Source organism: Mytilus edulis, chromosome 12 (genome assembly GCF_963676685.1).
Source record: "Mytilus edulis chromosome 12, xbMytEdul2.2, whole genome shotgun sequence".
Classification (NCBI taxonomy): domain Eukaryota; kingdom Metazoa; phylum Mollusca; class Bivalvia; order Mytilida; family Mytilidae; genus Mytilus; species Mytilus edulis.
Genome location: NC_092355.1, coordinates 32,192,229 through 32,207,070, shown reverse-complemented (window position 1 = coordinate 32,207,070; position 14,842 = coordinate 32,192,229). Strand labels below are relative to the sequence as shown.

General features: G+C 33.1%; 2 protein-coding genes across 2 annotated transcripts; one reads left to right on the top strand and one right to left on the bottom strand.

Annotated features, from left to right (window-relative positions):
* Positions 1 to 429: 429 nt before the first annotated feature.
* LOC139497577 (E3 ubiquitin-protein ligase TRIM71-like) lies at positions 430 to 2,394 on the top strand. The gene is made up of 2 exons (XM_071285809.1): positions 430 to 1,341; positions 2,380 to 2,394. Exons 1-2 carry the CDS (start codon positions 430 to 432, stop codon positions 2,392 to 2,394), a joined length of 927 nt encoding a protein of 308 aa, XP_071141910.1.
* A 3,216-nt stretch (positions 2,395 to 5,610) lies between these two features.
* LOC139498273 (uncharacterized) lies at positions 5,611 to 14,434 on the bottom strand. The gene is made up of 5 exons (XM_071286638.1): positions 14,220 to 14,434; positions 11,358 to 11,508; positions 9,058 to 9,246; positions 7,811 to 7,981; positions 5,611 to 7,203 (listed from the first exon to the last, which is right to left on the bottom strand). The coding sequence occupies exons 1-5, from the start codon at positions 14,394 to 14,396 to the stop codon at positions 6,617 to 6,619; spliced, it is 1,275 nt and encodes a 424-aa protein (XP_071142739.1). The 5' UTR covers positions 14,397 to 14,434; the 3' UTR covers positions 5,611 to 6,616.
* Positions 14,435 to 14,842: the final 408 nt, after the last annotated feature.

The following is a 14,842-nucleotide window of genomic DNA, read 5'->3' as shown; positions in this document are numbered from 1 at the left end:
AACTATGGGGTCACCAAAGGTTCTCAACACCTTAATAAAGTAATTCGAAAAATTAATCAGATATAACACGATGTTTTGATTTATATCAATTATATAAATCAAAACATAACGGTTATTCCTGATTAATTTTTCGAATTATTTTATAATTAAAGGCGTCAAGAAACCTTTGGTGGCCCCACAGTTTAAATGTCTATCGTAGGTACGTCGTGAACAGTGGTCGTCACAGACAAACGTTCACGTAAATTGTCCCAGTCAATAGATGAATTTAATGTGTCAATCAATGGCCACAGCCACACTGTTTTGAATTTCATTCATTCTACATACAACATCTTTTTAATAAAAGCAATGCATTCGTTTTTTAATTAGCTTTGAATTTGCTGTCTTATTTAATGTTCCAAGCTTTTTACATTTGAATGATATTTCAGAAAGATGGCAAGCAAATTACCACATTGTGACATCTGCAGTCTTCGTGGTATTCTCGAACCAGCTACTGTTTGGTGTTCTGAATGTGATGAGTCGATTTGTTCCGAATGTAAACAGCACCATGGTCTTTGTAAAGCGACCAGAAGTCATCGCACTTTACCCATCGAAGATTTCCTGAAGCTTCCGGCTTTCGTTCGGGAATTTAATTTACGATGTGAAGAACATGATGAAAAACTTGAATTGTTCTGTAGTATTCATGCTGTTCCTTGTTGTTTAAAGTGCGTGAAGTTAAAACACGAAAAATGCCGCGATATTAAACCGTTCCATGCAACAGAACAACCAATTAAATCATCAGCCTCTTTTTCTGATCTTAAAAGCATTTGTATTGAACTTGATGATTATTACCAAGGAATTGAAATAAAATTAGAACAGATAAAGAGTATAAAATTACTTGACAACCAGGCTTTAGAGATAATGAATACCGTTAAAGACATGAAGAAAGACGTACTCAAACACCTAGATGATCTCGAACAGAAAGCGATTGATGATATACCGAAGAAGAAGGAACAACTAGCGGAAAGCATCGTAAAATTCACAACAGCGATTAATGGTAGATGGGGTCGCGTTAAGAATTTTCTAACGCAATTGCAGAGGATAGAGCAGCATGCACAAGAACATAAAATACTTCACGGACTTCACAAACTCGAAAAAGAGATTCAATCAGAAAATTCTTTTATCCAATACTTTAAAGGTAACCCGGGACTTATTCAGTTTGGGATGGAATTTGTACCCTCTATTGATTTTACCACCTCCTTTAAATTAGGAAAAATCAATATCATGTCAGATTTGATGATTCCTGCACACAATACATTTGACAATGAAACCTTAGAGCATATCCAAGCAGAATTACCAACAGTCGTATATAATAACCCGATCTTCTGTACGTCAAAAGTAATCCCTAATGTTCTAGACCTTTTGCCAAACAATACTTGCTTTGTTGGCAATGATAGTAGGGATGGCGGTCATATACTTAAAACGGTTTTTCTATTTAATAGAATATCATCCCTATTTTTAAATGCATACTATATGTATTGGTTGCCTGAACATGCGATATACATCGGTGTTGAAAAAATGGTAGTTTTATTTGGTAGCACGAATAAGATCTGCATTTACAATATGGCTACCAAAACAATGGAAAGTGCACATAATTGCGACACAAGTAGTGTTAAGTCAAACATTGTATATAAGAACGATAAGCTATACTATATAGATAGCTTTTCTGTCGGATTGTGTAACGATAGCGTATCTTTGCAGTTAAGAATTTTCGATTTTATAGAACAGTCCGAATCAATCAAAACGTTTGGACAACAAAGTATTAAAAATGACTGCGAGTTGGATCGGAGAGGCCCAGTACACATATCAAAATATAGGGATATGAATATTTATTTTTCCGTCAAAAGGAATATATTTTGCTGCGATATAAATGGCAATGAAATTTGGAAGAAATCACATCCCCTTCTTACAAAACCCGTTGGAATATGTTGTGATCGTAATGGCATTGTTTACGTTCTCGATAGTGAAATATATTCAGTCTTTGGAATTTCGCATGATGGTAAAACTATGAAAGTAGTATTAGACCAATCTGCTGGACTAAAAAGTCCAACATCAATTAAATTTGATCCGCACAATAACCAACTCATAATTATAGATAATGACCAGGTGGGCCATCAGTTTGACATTGTATGAGAATAATCAGTTAGGCAGCTCGGGTACCTTTTTTTAACTTCATTTTGAAAATCAACGTTAACATATAAAACCAATTATTCTCTTCATTTATCTGGTTAGCTTACATAGCGACTGTATGTGTACGATACTAATATGGAGAAACGCTTATCATGCTCAAATAATATATAAATAGCCTTAGAGTATTTTCATATTTGGTTTTTTTTTTAATAGTACTTTGTGAATTAGTTAAAACTAAATGGATTATTTTGATTTAAACTGTCAGTATTGTTTAATCTATGATACGTTCATATTCCAATGAATGATACAAACAGAAAAAGTAATTTTCTCTGAACAATTGTGAAGTCATTGTTATAAAATATATAACAAAGATGGCGGTCGTTTTCCCCACCCTTTAATGATGTTGTCGAAGATTGACAACGCACAATGATATTAAAACAACTGTCAATATAACAGGTTCGTTTCGGAAACATCATACATTTTGTAAAATGAGTTAATCCTTGTTTATGACCTCTATTTAGTGTGACAATTCACTAGCGTAGCCTCATTGACTGATAAATGTAAATGCAATACGATGGAGTAGAGGATATGCTACAGCTTAGAAATGTAAAAAAGACAATTTGAAAGTTACAATCATCACGTTGATAATTTAAAGTAGTTCATATATTTCAATATTGAGGAAAAAATCTATGAACATTACTATCATCACCATCACTTATTCGCCGTTTCGGAATCTAATGCATAATGGATAATATTTTTAAAAGTGTACACCAGATCGCTGTGATTGGCTTAAAACGTCTAAAACAATTGAAATTCAACCAACAGCATAGTTTTAATTTTCATTTTGGGATACGAACAATGAGATTGCCCACAGTCCTACGGGTTCTGTATCGATGAATTGGTTGATCAGTGCAATGTTTCTACGCATAACACACAATTGACATGTTTTTGTGGTCTTAAATGTTTTAGGAGCAGAATGGTACTACTTGTCAATTAATTATAAAAAAAAAGAAGATGTGGTATGATTGCCAATGAGACAACTGTCCACTAGAGACCAAAATGACACATAAATTAACAATTATAGGTCACCGTACGGCCTTCAACAATGAGCAAAGCCCATACCGCATAGTCAGCTATAAAAGGCCCCGAAATGACAATGTAAAACAATTCAAACGAGACAACTAACGGCCTTATTTATATGAAAAAATAAACAAAAAGCAAATGTGTAACACATAAACAAACGACAACCACTGGATTAAAGGCTCCTTACTTGGGACAGGCACATGCATAAATAATGTGGCGGGGTTAAACATGTTAACGCGATCCCAACCATCCCCTAACCTGGGACAGTGGTATAACAGTACAACATAAGAACGAACTATAAAAATCAGTTGAAAAAGGCTTAACTCATTAGATGGACAAACATACAAATTGACGTGGCTGGGAACTTGTACATCCCAACAACAAAAAGTCACTAAGGACAGATCTGAGAGTACTCGCAGTTATCTGAAAGCTAATTCAAAGCCACCAACAACTTATTAAAAAACATGCATCCAAGACTAAATTATCAATCCGTACACATGCAAAATCCAATGGATTTAGTATAAAAACGTCATAAACAGTCAGAGAAAACATGACCTTGTGCAATGCCAAGATATAGGTATAGAGCGTTATTTTCAATTGTGTTGGGTTTACTTACTAAACATCCTTAAGTTGAGATTCTCATTGTTGATGGTGCATGTATAACAAGAGACGGGTACAAAGATATTAGTCTAATACCTTTGATGATTGTTTTTAACATGAACGTACACGGTTTCCCTTCATTTAAGATTATCCGATTTTCTTAGATTTTACAAAGATTTGTGTCTTCTTCATAATTTATGAGATCACGCTGATCATTGTAGTAGCAATTTAAAAGTTCGTCAAATATACTTTTCTGTCCAGAATTCACTTGACAGTGAGTCGAATGCCTAACAGTTTAATTTATACATGTATCTATGTTTGAACGCTCTAGGTTGACCTCTTGATATCGTTAGTTTATTTCTATACGCATACAAATGTTTAGCTAGATATAAAACTTTTTCTCCAACAGCAAAACATAAATATACCAAACAAGGATATGACAGTTGTTTCCAACTTGGTTCCGTTGGATTGAAGTCTTTGTAGTTTTTCAGGTTTAATAGAATTCCTCCTTTTAAGTTATCTTGAATTTCATATTATTTTTACTACTTCTTTACCAATATCTACATTTATGTACAATGCACTTGTTTTGTGTGACTCTTTTATCATTACTCAACTGTTGCAGCAGTTTATTTTTGTAAAGGCAAATTTATCGCAATCGGTTTATACTTTATTTGGCCTTATTAACTTTTTTTTGGTTTCGAGCGTCACTGATGAATCTTTTGTAGACGAAACGCGTGTCTGGTGTAAATACAAATGGTAATCCTGGTATATGATGAGTGTATTTACAACCACTGGGTCGATGCAACTGCTGGTGATCCCCGAGGGAATCAACAGCCCAGTAGTCAGCACTTCTGTGCTGACATGAATTATCAATGATATGGTAATACTAATAAATTAACTGTTTATAAAACTTTGGAATTTTTGAAATACTAAGGCTTTTCCACCTCAGGAATAGATTACCTAAGCTGTATTCAACTTTTTAAAATTTCGGTCCTCAATGCTCTTCAACTTCGTACTAAATTTAGTCTTTTTTTTAAAACTTCTTTTGGATTCGAGCGTCTCTGATGAGTCTTTTGTAGACGAAATGCGCGTCTGGCAGTAAATACAAAATTTAATCCTGGTGACTATGATGAATTTATTTAAATCTTGATGGTTTTTTTTCAAATGAAGTATGATTGTCAATAATATAACTCTCTTACAAAAACCAAAATGACGACATAGAAGTTATAAATGTAGGGCACTGTACGACCGTCAACAATAATCAAAACCAATAACCCGATCTAAATGCAGAAACAAACAAGTATCAACAAACTAAGAATGTGTCCAGAGAACTCAAATGTCCCATCTGCACTACACGTATCATTTTCTATGTTCAGTGGACCGTGGAAATGGGGTAAAATCTGTAATTTGGTATTAAAACTAGACAGATCATGTCATAGGGAACGTGTGTACTAAGTTTCAAGTTGATTGGACATCAAAAACTACTTCGACCAAAATCTTTGACCTAAAGCGGGACAGACGGACGAACGGACTAAACGGACGCAAAGACCAGAAAACATAATGCCCATAATATGGGCATAAATATACATCAAGCGTGTTAGTGTATGTTTACATTTCTCACAACAAAAAGACACTAGGCATACTTCAGAGTGCAATGGAGTTACCGACAGCTTATTTTACCACAAAAATATGATTTACTAGTTACAGAAACTCTACATCCCCTTGCAGGTCACATGCACAAAATATATTCAAACAATAGTAAACATTAGTAATATTATTTAGAAATAGATATCTAACAACATAGTGATACATGTAATGGAAACATCGTTGGAATAAAAGGAAATAATTTATTGATGATAATGTGCATATTACACAAATCGATTATCAACGAGTGTATAGCTTAATCAAGGGATGGAAAGGGGGAAAGCATTCACATGCAAATGTATTTTATACACTTGCAAATGAATTCATTTAAAGATAAATATTGATCTTCTATGTATAACACTCATTTCTTGACGTCCATATATATACCATCAAAATACCTGTCTACGAGATTACATGTAATGTAGTTAAGAGTTTACAATCCTACATAACCTGGTTTGAGTTAATTACCTCCAAATCAACTGAACATATTGATTAATTTGGTATAAAATAAAGAGAAGTGGTTTAATCGCGAATTAAACGTCAAGTGCTGCAGATTTAACACGAATACGATGTCATACCCCCCCCCCTAATTCCCAAAGGGGGGATTGAAAGGGAAAATCAAGATGTCATCCTGAAGTGATTTGTTTCGTGCCACAAACGGACGGACAAAACGACACGAATATAAGATCCTGACATAAAATCGGTTTGGTAAAACATATCTTCTCATTTTTTAGATTGTTAATGGAATAAATTAAACCAATAATATCGACCATAAAAGTCCTTTTTTAAATGCTGATCAAGAAATGCAAATAATCGTTATAAAAATGTTTCTTGTGAAGTTTTCGGCAAATATCCATCTCGCGCAAATTTCATCAGTTTGATCGCCTCAAATCGTGTGAACCCAAACTCCTCACGAAGAATCTTTTCATCCAAGTCTTTGATAAGAGATCCGTCAATGAGAGCATCAGAAAAGGTTTGTTCGTGTTTTTCCAAGTTCAGAACATGTAAATACTGTCCTAATTCTTGAACTGACAAATTCTCAACGTCAGGAGGGCAAGATATTGTATTTACGATATTTATTCTCGGCGAAGTCTTATCCAGTAATTTCTTTGTTTCGAAGCAGCTATTTGTGCTTTCTGATATTGGTGTATTTTGATGGTAGGCACTTATTTTGATACTCCCTGTTTTCAAATGCTAAATCCGTAGTAGTGGTTGTTGCTACACTTTGTAAGGCACCAACATGTGCTTTAGCAATGACCGTACTTAGTTTATTTAAATTTTCATATGGAAGATTTGAGATTTCAGTATTGTCGCAGTCCTCCGAAGACACTATTGTTCGGTTTGAATTACTAAGTTTATTTAAATTCTCATATGAAAGGTTCGATATTTCATCAATTTCGCCGTTCTCTGAAGACACTTTTTTTGTGTTTGACATACTTCGTTTATCGAAATTTTCATACGGAAGATTTGCAATTTCAGTGCTTGCACTGTCCTCTGAAGACACTGTTGCTTTGTTAGATATGTTAAGCTTTTCGGACATGCCACTATCAGCAGGAATTTCCTCATAGAAATGTTCATCTTGGTTGGTGGACTTAGTTGATACATAAGTTGGGTCTTTCGTCTTATTAATTAACATATCAGATTTATTTGTCCCAATAAAATCATATTCCATTGTAGCTGTAGGTGCTGATGTAGAAAACGTGAGAAAATCTAAACAAAAAGATGCAATGTTATTCAAAACATAATATTGTATCAGATAGATATAAATTACTATCGTATACTATGCGTAAATTGAGCAAATTCTTTAAAAGCCACCTTATTGGAAGGTCAATATTTTAGCATCGGTACTCCTTTTTTTTGTGTGCTAATTTCCAGAGCTTTTCATTTTATCGTCATTTAGAGTGTTTCATTTTCCTACATTATCAAAAAATGTATTAACACTGACAGATTACCTTGTACACAAATGTACGGGAACGTTTTTAAAATTATTGCAGCGGTTCGATTTCATCAAATACAAAATGGGAAAATTTACATATTTTATATGAACATTTCATATTATTTTATTTATCTTAATTTTTATAATAAAGTAAAAAATTAGTACAGATGCTAGTGATAACGAGCTCGTATTTAGAAACATGGGATCATTAGTGCGTTGCTTGGCTGCATGTGTGTAACGAAATAACTTGTATTTTATGCTTCTCTTCCAACCATAAGAAGACTGCTCGGTTTAGAATCAGAATAATGAAGATGTTTAACTTTACATTTCTATTTCCTTCTGTGTTTTATTTTTTCAACATTTGCGTAATCAAAAACTTACCATTTCCTCCCATTTTGCCTTCAAATTTGATGTAGTTGTCTGCTGTATAAGTCATAGAATGTAAGATGGACGCCCAGTAGTCTTGGTTACCATTTTCTAACCCTGTTATGGCAGTCAACGTCAAACCGGTCATGTGATAGGGAATGGAAATAACATTCCGATATAACTGTCCTGAAAAAAGTTAACAATAGTACAAATAAAATTGAGAATGGAAATCGGGAACGTGTGAAGAAGACCAATTTGCGATCAATACAGCGAGAACATTCCGCACTCGGAGTCGTGCGTCAGCTGGCCCCTTAATAATGTGCACTAGTTCAGTGATAATGGACGTCATACTTAACTCATAAAAGTATATAAATGAATTAACGAAGGCCAGAAACCCTGGCACTGGATAGGCGCAAAAATATGAATGCAAAAAAAAACACGTTTTTTGGAAGTTCAACCCTTTCTCTGAAAAACAAACACAGCAATGCGCACAGTAACACTCAGTTAACAGGAAGTCCGAGTCCAAAGTCAGAAAATGTATGCATGTACAACATTTGTTATGCTGTATTCTCCCTATTGATTGTCTATCATGAAATAATAGTATGGATATGTACTGATATATTTGATGTGGGACTTGTCAGCAAAAAAAATTCTCGTTTGTTGTATGTTAAGTTGGCATAACCTCACATATTTCTTGTTGTAAATAAGAAATACACCGGGCTATTCGATGAAATTTACGACAAAGGGAGGTGAGGGGTTCCAAATCAACCAAAGGCTACGAATTAGTCTGAAATGACAACGAATTTTGTTCTCTCTGAGTTAAAGGAGTGACCTATAGCTGTTAAAAGTAGCCAATGTCTGCGACATTTGGTCTCTGGTCGGTGGATCATAGTTACATGTATCTCAATTGTAATTATTATCATATTGCATTTCGATATTCTGTATCATCACATAAGTTAAAACAAATAAAAAAGTTATGAAGAAAATCTATATCTGTATTGGTTCTGTATGTTTTATTAGTAATATATGAATTGGGTCATGATTTGAGAAAAACAGAAATTTAGGCCAGCATTGTTTGTCTATCATGTTGCTGTCCTGAACTTGCTTTGATAATGTGGTTTTGGACACTAAACAAATAACAGATAACGAACTGGCCCTCCATTCATAGCGATCTCCTCATTATATCTTTCAGATTGTATTTCAGGAAACTGGTTGCTAGCGCTTCCTTTTAAACATTTTTGACTATTTTCTAATTAACAAACCTTCATTAACTGGGTTCCCATACATGAATTTCAGATCGCATTCCTGTGTCAATTTAAGTCTAATGTCTCCAGTTAAACGTCCTCTACGACCTTTTAGTGTTATTTCTGGTTCCTCTGTGGTGTCACACTTGACTTCGACTGGTAGTTTATGTTTGGCAATAACTTCATGTAGCAATGTTGAACATTTCACTAAAATAAATAGTCACAAGATTAATACAACCCAGCGGTTGCCTGATAACGTGATCGCCTCGAACATCTGTGAATACACACAGCTTGGCAAACCCCAAACCTTACGGTGTATAGCTCTTCCCTTCTAAGCTCGAGGTATATTTTGAATATTAAATTTACACAAATCATATTGATAATTTAGCGAGGGCTGTGTAGACCGTTAAATTATGTAGAAAATCACAAGTAAAAAATACAGCTCAGCGTTTGGTTACAGATTGATGCAAGGTTCTTCTTCACACCATTTTTGACGTTTGACGCCCTCAATATTGTGTAAAGCGTAATTAGTGATGATCCCCATTTTAATTGATAGTTAAAATAAACATATAAATTTTCATTCCTGGTGAATGGTATGATAATTAGAACTTAAAATTTAGTGGTGTATAGAAATAAAGTCCTTTTTCTTCTGGTACTCAGTGTGCTTTTGTTCGCAAAAGAGATAATGCGCTGAATGGGCGTCTAATTGCGCGTTTATGATGCATAAAAATACAGCAACGTCCGCTGGAAAAACTCACTCACAGTTCTTCAATGTATCTTGATCGGGCCGACAACTAGTAATAAGGACAATTATTGCCTTTTTCCAAACATGTTTTTTTTTTAGTGACGGTGTAAATTTCCATCCAATTATACGGCCAATCTTCTTGATTTTTCATTTTTTATATTTACGCATAGGAATGAAAAATTCGCCATCGTAAGATGAGCAAGTCTGATCAAAATATAAAAAGTTAAATCTGAAACCACAATTTCACACAGATGTGTTTCTCAGTCAATTGTTAATGAAATAAATCTATTTTTTGTTTGAGATTGTTATTTTGCGGTTTTTTTTTTATCAAACCTTCACAGACTGTAGACTGTAGACTGTAGAAGGTTATCAGAAAAGTATTTGTCTTGAACATGCATGAAATATTTGCCTCCGGAAAAATAAACAACCAACAATCAATCAATCAGACAAAACCGAATTGAATAAATATACAAAAAAAGGGTAAGTTCGGTAAGGATCATATTTGGCCCCGATTATAAAGTTCCATGTTACAAGATAAAAAAGTTGACTTAAAACATGTGAGTAAGTTAAATAGAACTTTTATTGTCAAAGTTTATTCTAAAGTGTAGATTTTTACATTCAATATACATGTAGGTCAAAATAAGAGATTATTGGCGAAATTTAACAGAATCGGCTGGATTTCAGTGAAATTTAGGACCAGGAAACGTAGAGCGCAGGCGTAGAGAAATTACATATTCATGTAAAATGTCATTAAAAAAACATTATGTTCAAAGATCTTTTTTGTCGACGTATGCGCTCTATATTTCCTTTCCAATAAGCAATGGAAATTAACCCCTTTTCATTGATTTTTTTGTGGGAAATCAAATTGAGTACTTTTGGTGACGTCACGAATAAAACTCAGAAACGTAAATTTTCAACAAAAAGGCCTATTTCCTATTTTGTCAATGTATTTACTATGGTCCATTGTGATATTTGTCAATAAATCCTAATTTGAAATTTAAGCTAACAATGGGGCTATTTTAGGGCTCTATTGAATCTACAAAATGTACTCCTTTAAAAGGTTTTTTCCTTAAACTTTTCCGTATCTAAAATAAAAGAAGAATACAATCTACCGAGCTAATAAAACTACGTTCTTTTAAAAATTAATATAAGAATACTTTTTAAAAGACATATGAAAATGTAGTAAATGTACATGTATGAGTGTTACATGTAATGTGATACATACAAATGTATTAATCCAAGTAAACATTTGTAAAACGTATGTTAATATAGGTCAAAGTATACGGTCTTCAACACGGAGCCTTTGCACACCGATCCCATCATGTTACATTTGTCATTTCGGGGCCGTTTATATCTGACTATGGGTTTTATTCATTATTGAAGGCCGTATGGTACCCTATAGTTGTTTATTTCTGTGTCCGTTGGTCTCTTGTGTCACACCACATCTTCTGTTTTATAAATAAATTTAAGGGTTAATCATGCTACCCATTAGAAATGTATAAGTTATATGATATCCTCAGCTGGACTAACACATTACCGTAATATATATACAAAATGTAAACGTTTTCATTACCTGTATTATTTCTTTTGATGAGATACACCGGTATGTTACAATGTTGTGGGATACTGGCTGAAATATCTCCATATCCAAAACATCTGTTGGAATCTTTCTTTACTATTGCCAATAGTCTGGTTTGTTTGTATACACCATGAATTCTCAATACCTGTATGCAAAAATAATTAATATAAATGAATGAAATGATGTCGATTGACAATTAGGGCTTATGCAATACCTGCGTTTGCCCTTTGTTTGTGTGTTTCTTTTGGGTTCGTGATGCTCAGTCTTTAGTTGTTTATGTTTTGTATACTATTGCCTGTCTGTTGGTCGTTTTTTTTTTTAAGCCATACCGTTGTCAGTGTCTCCTATACTTTTCATCTTTTCAGAGGTTACTAGTAAAACACAAAGAACGGAATACTTGTTTCGTATTCGGAAGAAATAGTCATGACTGAAGTCCAATTTTAACATCTTTTAGAAACATCAAAATCCATTTTCTAGTTGCACTAATTTAAACCAAACAGTGTACGCGTACTTTACAATTTACTGACAACACAATTTACAACATAATAATAAGCTTGTGTAAGTGTCAACATGATATTCAAATAAGATAATACCTTGTTGGTTTAGTAAGGTAGCTTGGTCTCTATGGTTGCTAAATATTTACAATGTGTATGTTTACTTTTTCTCAGCTGAGTATGTGATATTGAGGCGTAATACATGTAGTAGGTACTTGGCACCTCGGAGTAAGAATAATAACTTGGGGTAAGAGGACGTTTTAATGCGCACTATTTTATTTTTTTTGTAAAAGTCTTGTTCGACGTGTAAGGATTGAACATATACCAGGATTTATATTCACATTTAACCTAACGTTATATACAATGTACGGGGCGCCGAATGGGACTCTTGTGGTTTTGTACTCAAAATTCAATTTTGTACGGACAAAAGTGACTTTTGTTCAACAAAAATAAGTTCAGTTTAACAAAAGTTGTATCATACTACAAATTTAAAATTTTGTCATACAAAATTATCTATCAGCGGACAAAAGTCACTTTTGTCATGACAAAATTCATTTTTGTTACACAGACTTGAATTTTGTTACCTAATTTGAAAATTGGGCGACAAAAGTCAATTTTGTATTCAAATTAGTTTAGTTTGGTTTCTGTGAACTAATTTGCATACAAAATCGACTTTTGTTACACAAAATTGACAAAAATGAATTTTGTCTCAACAAAATTGACAAAATTGACTTTTGTCTCAACAAAATTGACAAAATTGACTTTTGTCTCAACAAAATTGACTTTTGTCTCAACAAAATTGACAAAATTGACTTTTGTCTCAACATAATTGACAAAATTGACTTTTGTGAGACAAAATTGACTTTTGTCTCAACAAAATTTTTGTCTCAACAAAATTGACAAAATTGAATTTTGTCTCAACAAAATTGATTTTTGTCTCACGAAAGTCAATTTTGTCACATAAAAGTCAATTTTGTTTTTGTCGTCACAAAAATGAATTTTGTCGTCACAAAATTGACTTTTGTCTCAACAAAATTGACAAAATTGACTTTTGTCTCAACAAAATTAACAAAATTGACTTTTGTCTCAACAAAATTAACAAAATTGACTTTTGTCTCAACAAAATTGATTTTTGTCTCAACAAAATTGACAGAATTGACTTTTGTCTCAACAAAATTAACAAAATTGACTTTTGTCTCAACAAAATTGACAAAATTGAATTTTGTCTCACAAAATTGAATTTTGTCTCACAAAAGTCAATTTTGTCTCACAAAAGTCAATTTTGTCTCACAAAAGTCAATTTTGTCTCACAAAATTGAATCTTACCTCACACAATTGACTTTTGTGATTTAATTTCCATATCAGGTAACAAAAGTCAATTTTGTATGCAAATATGTTTATATTTGCATACCTTTTAGACAAAATTGACTTTTGTCATGACAAATATGAATTTTGTCTACAAAAATGAATTTTGTCATGAAAAAAATGAATTTTGTCTAAACAAATGAATTTTGTCTACACAAATGAATTTTGTCATCACAAAATTGAAGTTCTCACAAAACAAGTCTGAAGCACATAGTTTTGTAAGACAAAAATGATTTTGTTATGACAGAATTGAATTTTGTACAAAACCACAAGAGTCCCATTCGGCGCCCCGTACAATGTATATAGCGTGTAGTGTTTGTCACTGAATGTATAGAGTATACATGAAACAGACAACAATCTATACAATTAAACAAATAAGACAGTAACCTACCTCTACATCTCATTGTTTAATTCATCATTTTGGTTATTGTCTAGGCATTTCATTTGTTCGTGGTAGTGGATATTGTTTTTGTTTTTTAAATGTTAGTTGTCATTTTTCTTTTGTTCATGCAGTTTTTTTTTATAAACACATGCGACACATTTCATAAAAAACATTTCAGTACAACTTTCAATTCTTATTTGCCTTCATCTTCTGTGAAAAGACTCCGTGTTTATTTTTACCAGAGACCAAATAGCATATAAATTAACAAGTATGGATCAACGTATGGCCTTCAACAATAAACATCGTCCTGAATATGCATAAAATATTTGCCACTAGACGTTAAGCAACCAACAATCAATCAATCAATCAACAATAAACAAAGCTACAAAATGTTTGAAAGTCTCCCAAATAACGAATGGATGTGAAGGAAGCTCCGTAATAAGTCAAAAACCCTTACTGTTAAAAATAAGGGCATACACTACATGCAAGCACGGGGACACATTCCCTGCATCCACACAACACAAGTAACGAGTTCCTGTATTATTTGATTTCATTACAACTCTTAATTTGTGACAATTATATATATATAGAGAGAGATTGCGCGCAAATTCATACCTGTCCTGTATCCAAGGTATCGTTTCCAGTTTCTCCTTGGTAACCATGTTTAACCATGACCAACTGTGGCATGTCATTCTGATATTTGTCAATAAAACTTCCGACAGAATATTCATGACATGTTGTTTCATAAAACATTTTTATAACTTCCGGGTTTCTTGTCATTAGTTGTTTCATTCAGTCGTAATACATGCATATGAGATTGTTCTTAAAATAGCCTACCTACATACGATATCAGTGAAGTATATATATGGTTATGTAACAATCAATATATCTATCTTTTTAAAGTCCTACATGTAGGTAGGTATTTAAACTATTTATCGATTCCTCAACTAACATACAGTATATTAATTTTCAATTGCGAATAATGGGAAACGGGATAATTATCTACGATACAACAACAAAAAATGATGTTATCATGGTTATGAAATATTCATTTGTATTTCATGTACATGACATTAAGTTTTTTTTATGTTGTCTTTGGTTCAGGGGGAGGGGACGTATTCGCAGTCAGGTTGTATCTGACTGCTATTGTTATTTTCGGTTACGACGCTCTGAATTTGTAAGGCGAACTTCAAACCGTATCTCAAGTTTAATTGTTTTTTGATAAAGCAATTTTCATA

Bases quoted from the DNA above. Each gene is read 5' to 3' on its own strand.
- LOC139498273 (XM_071286638.1), bottom strand. From the start codon at position 14,396: ATGAAACAACTAATGACAAGAAACCCGGAAGTTATAAAAATGTTTTAT. The intron at 9,247-11,357 runs GTAATGAAAACG...TATTTATTTTAG, and splicing joins CATCAAAAGAAATAATACAG to TGAAATGTTCAACATTGCTA. The intron at 7,982-9,057 runs GTTTGTTAATTA...AACTTTTTTCAG, and splicing joins TGGGAACCCAGTTAATGAAG to GACAGTTATATCGGAATGTT.
- LOC139497577 (XM_071285809.1), top strand. From the start codon at position 430: ATGGCAAGCAAATTACCACATTGTGACATCTGCAGTCTTCGTGGTATT.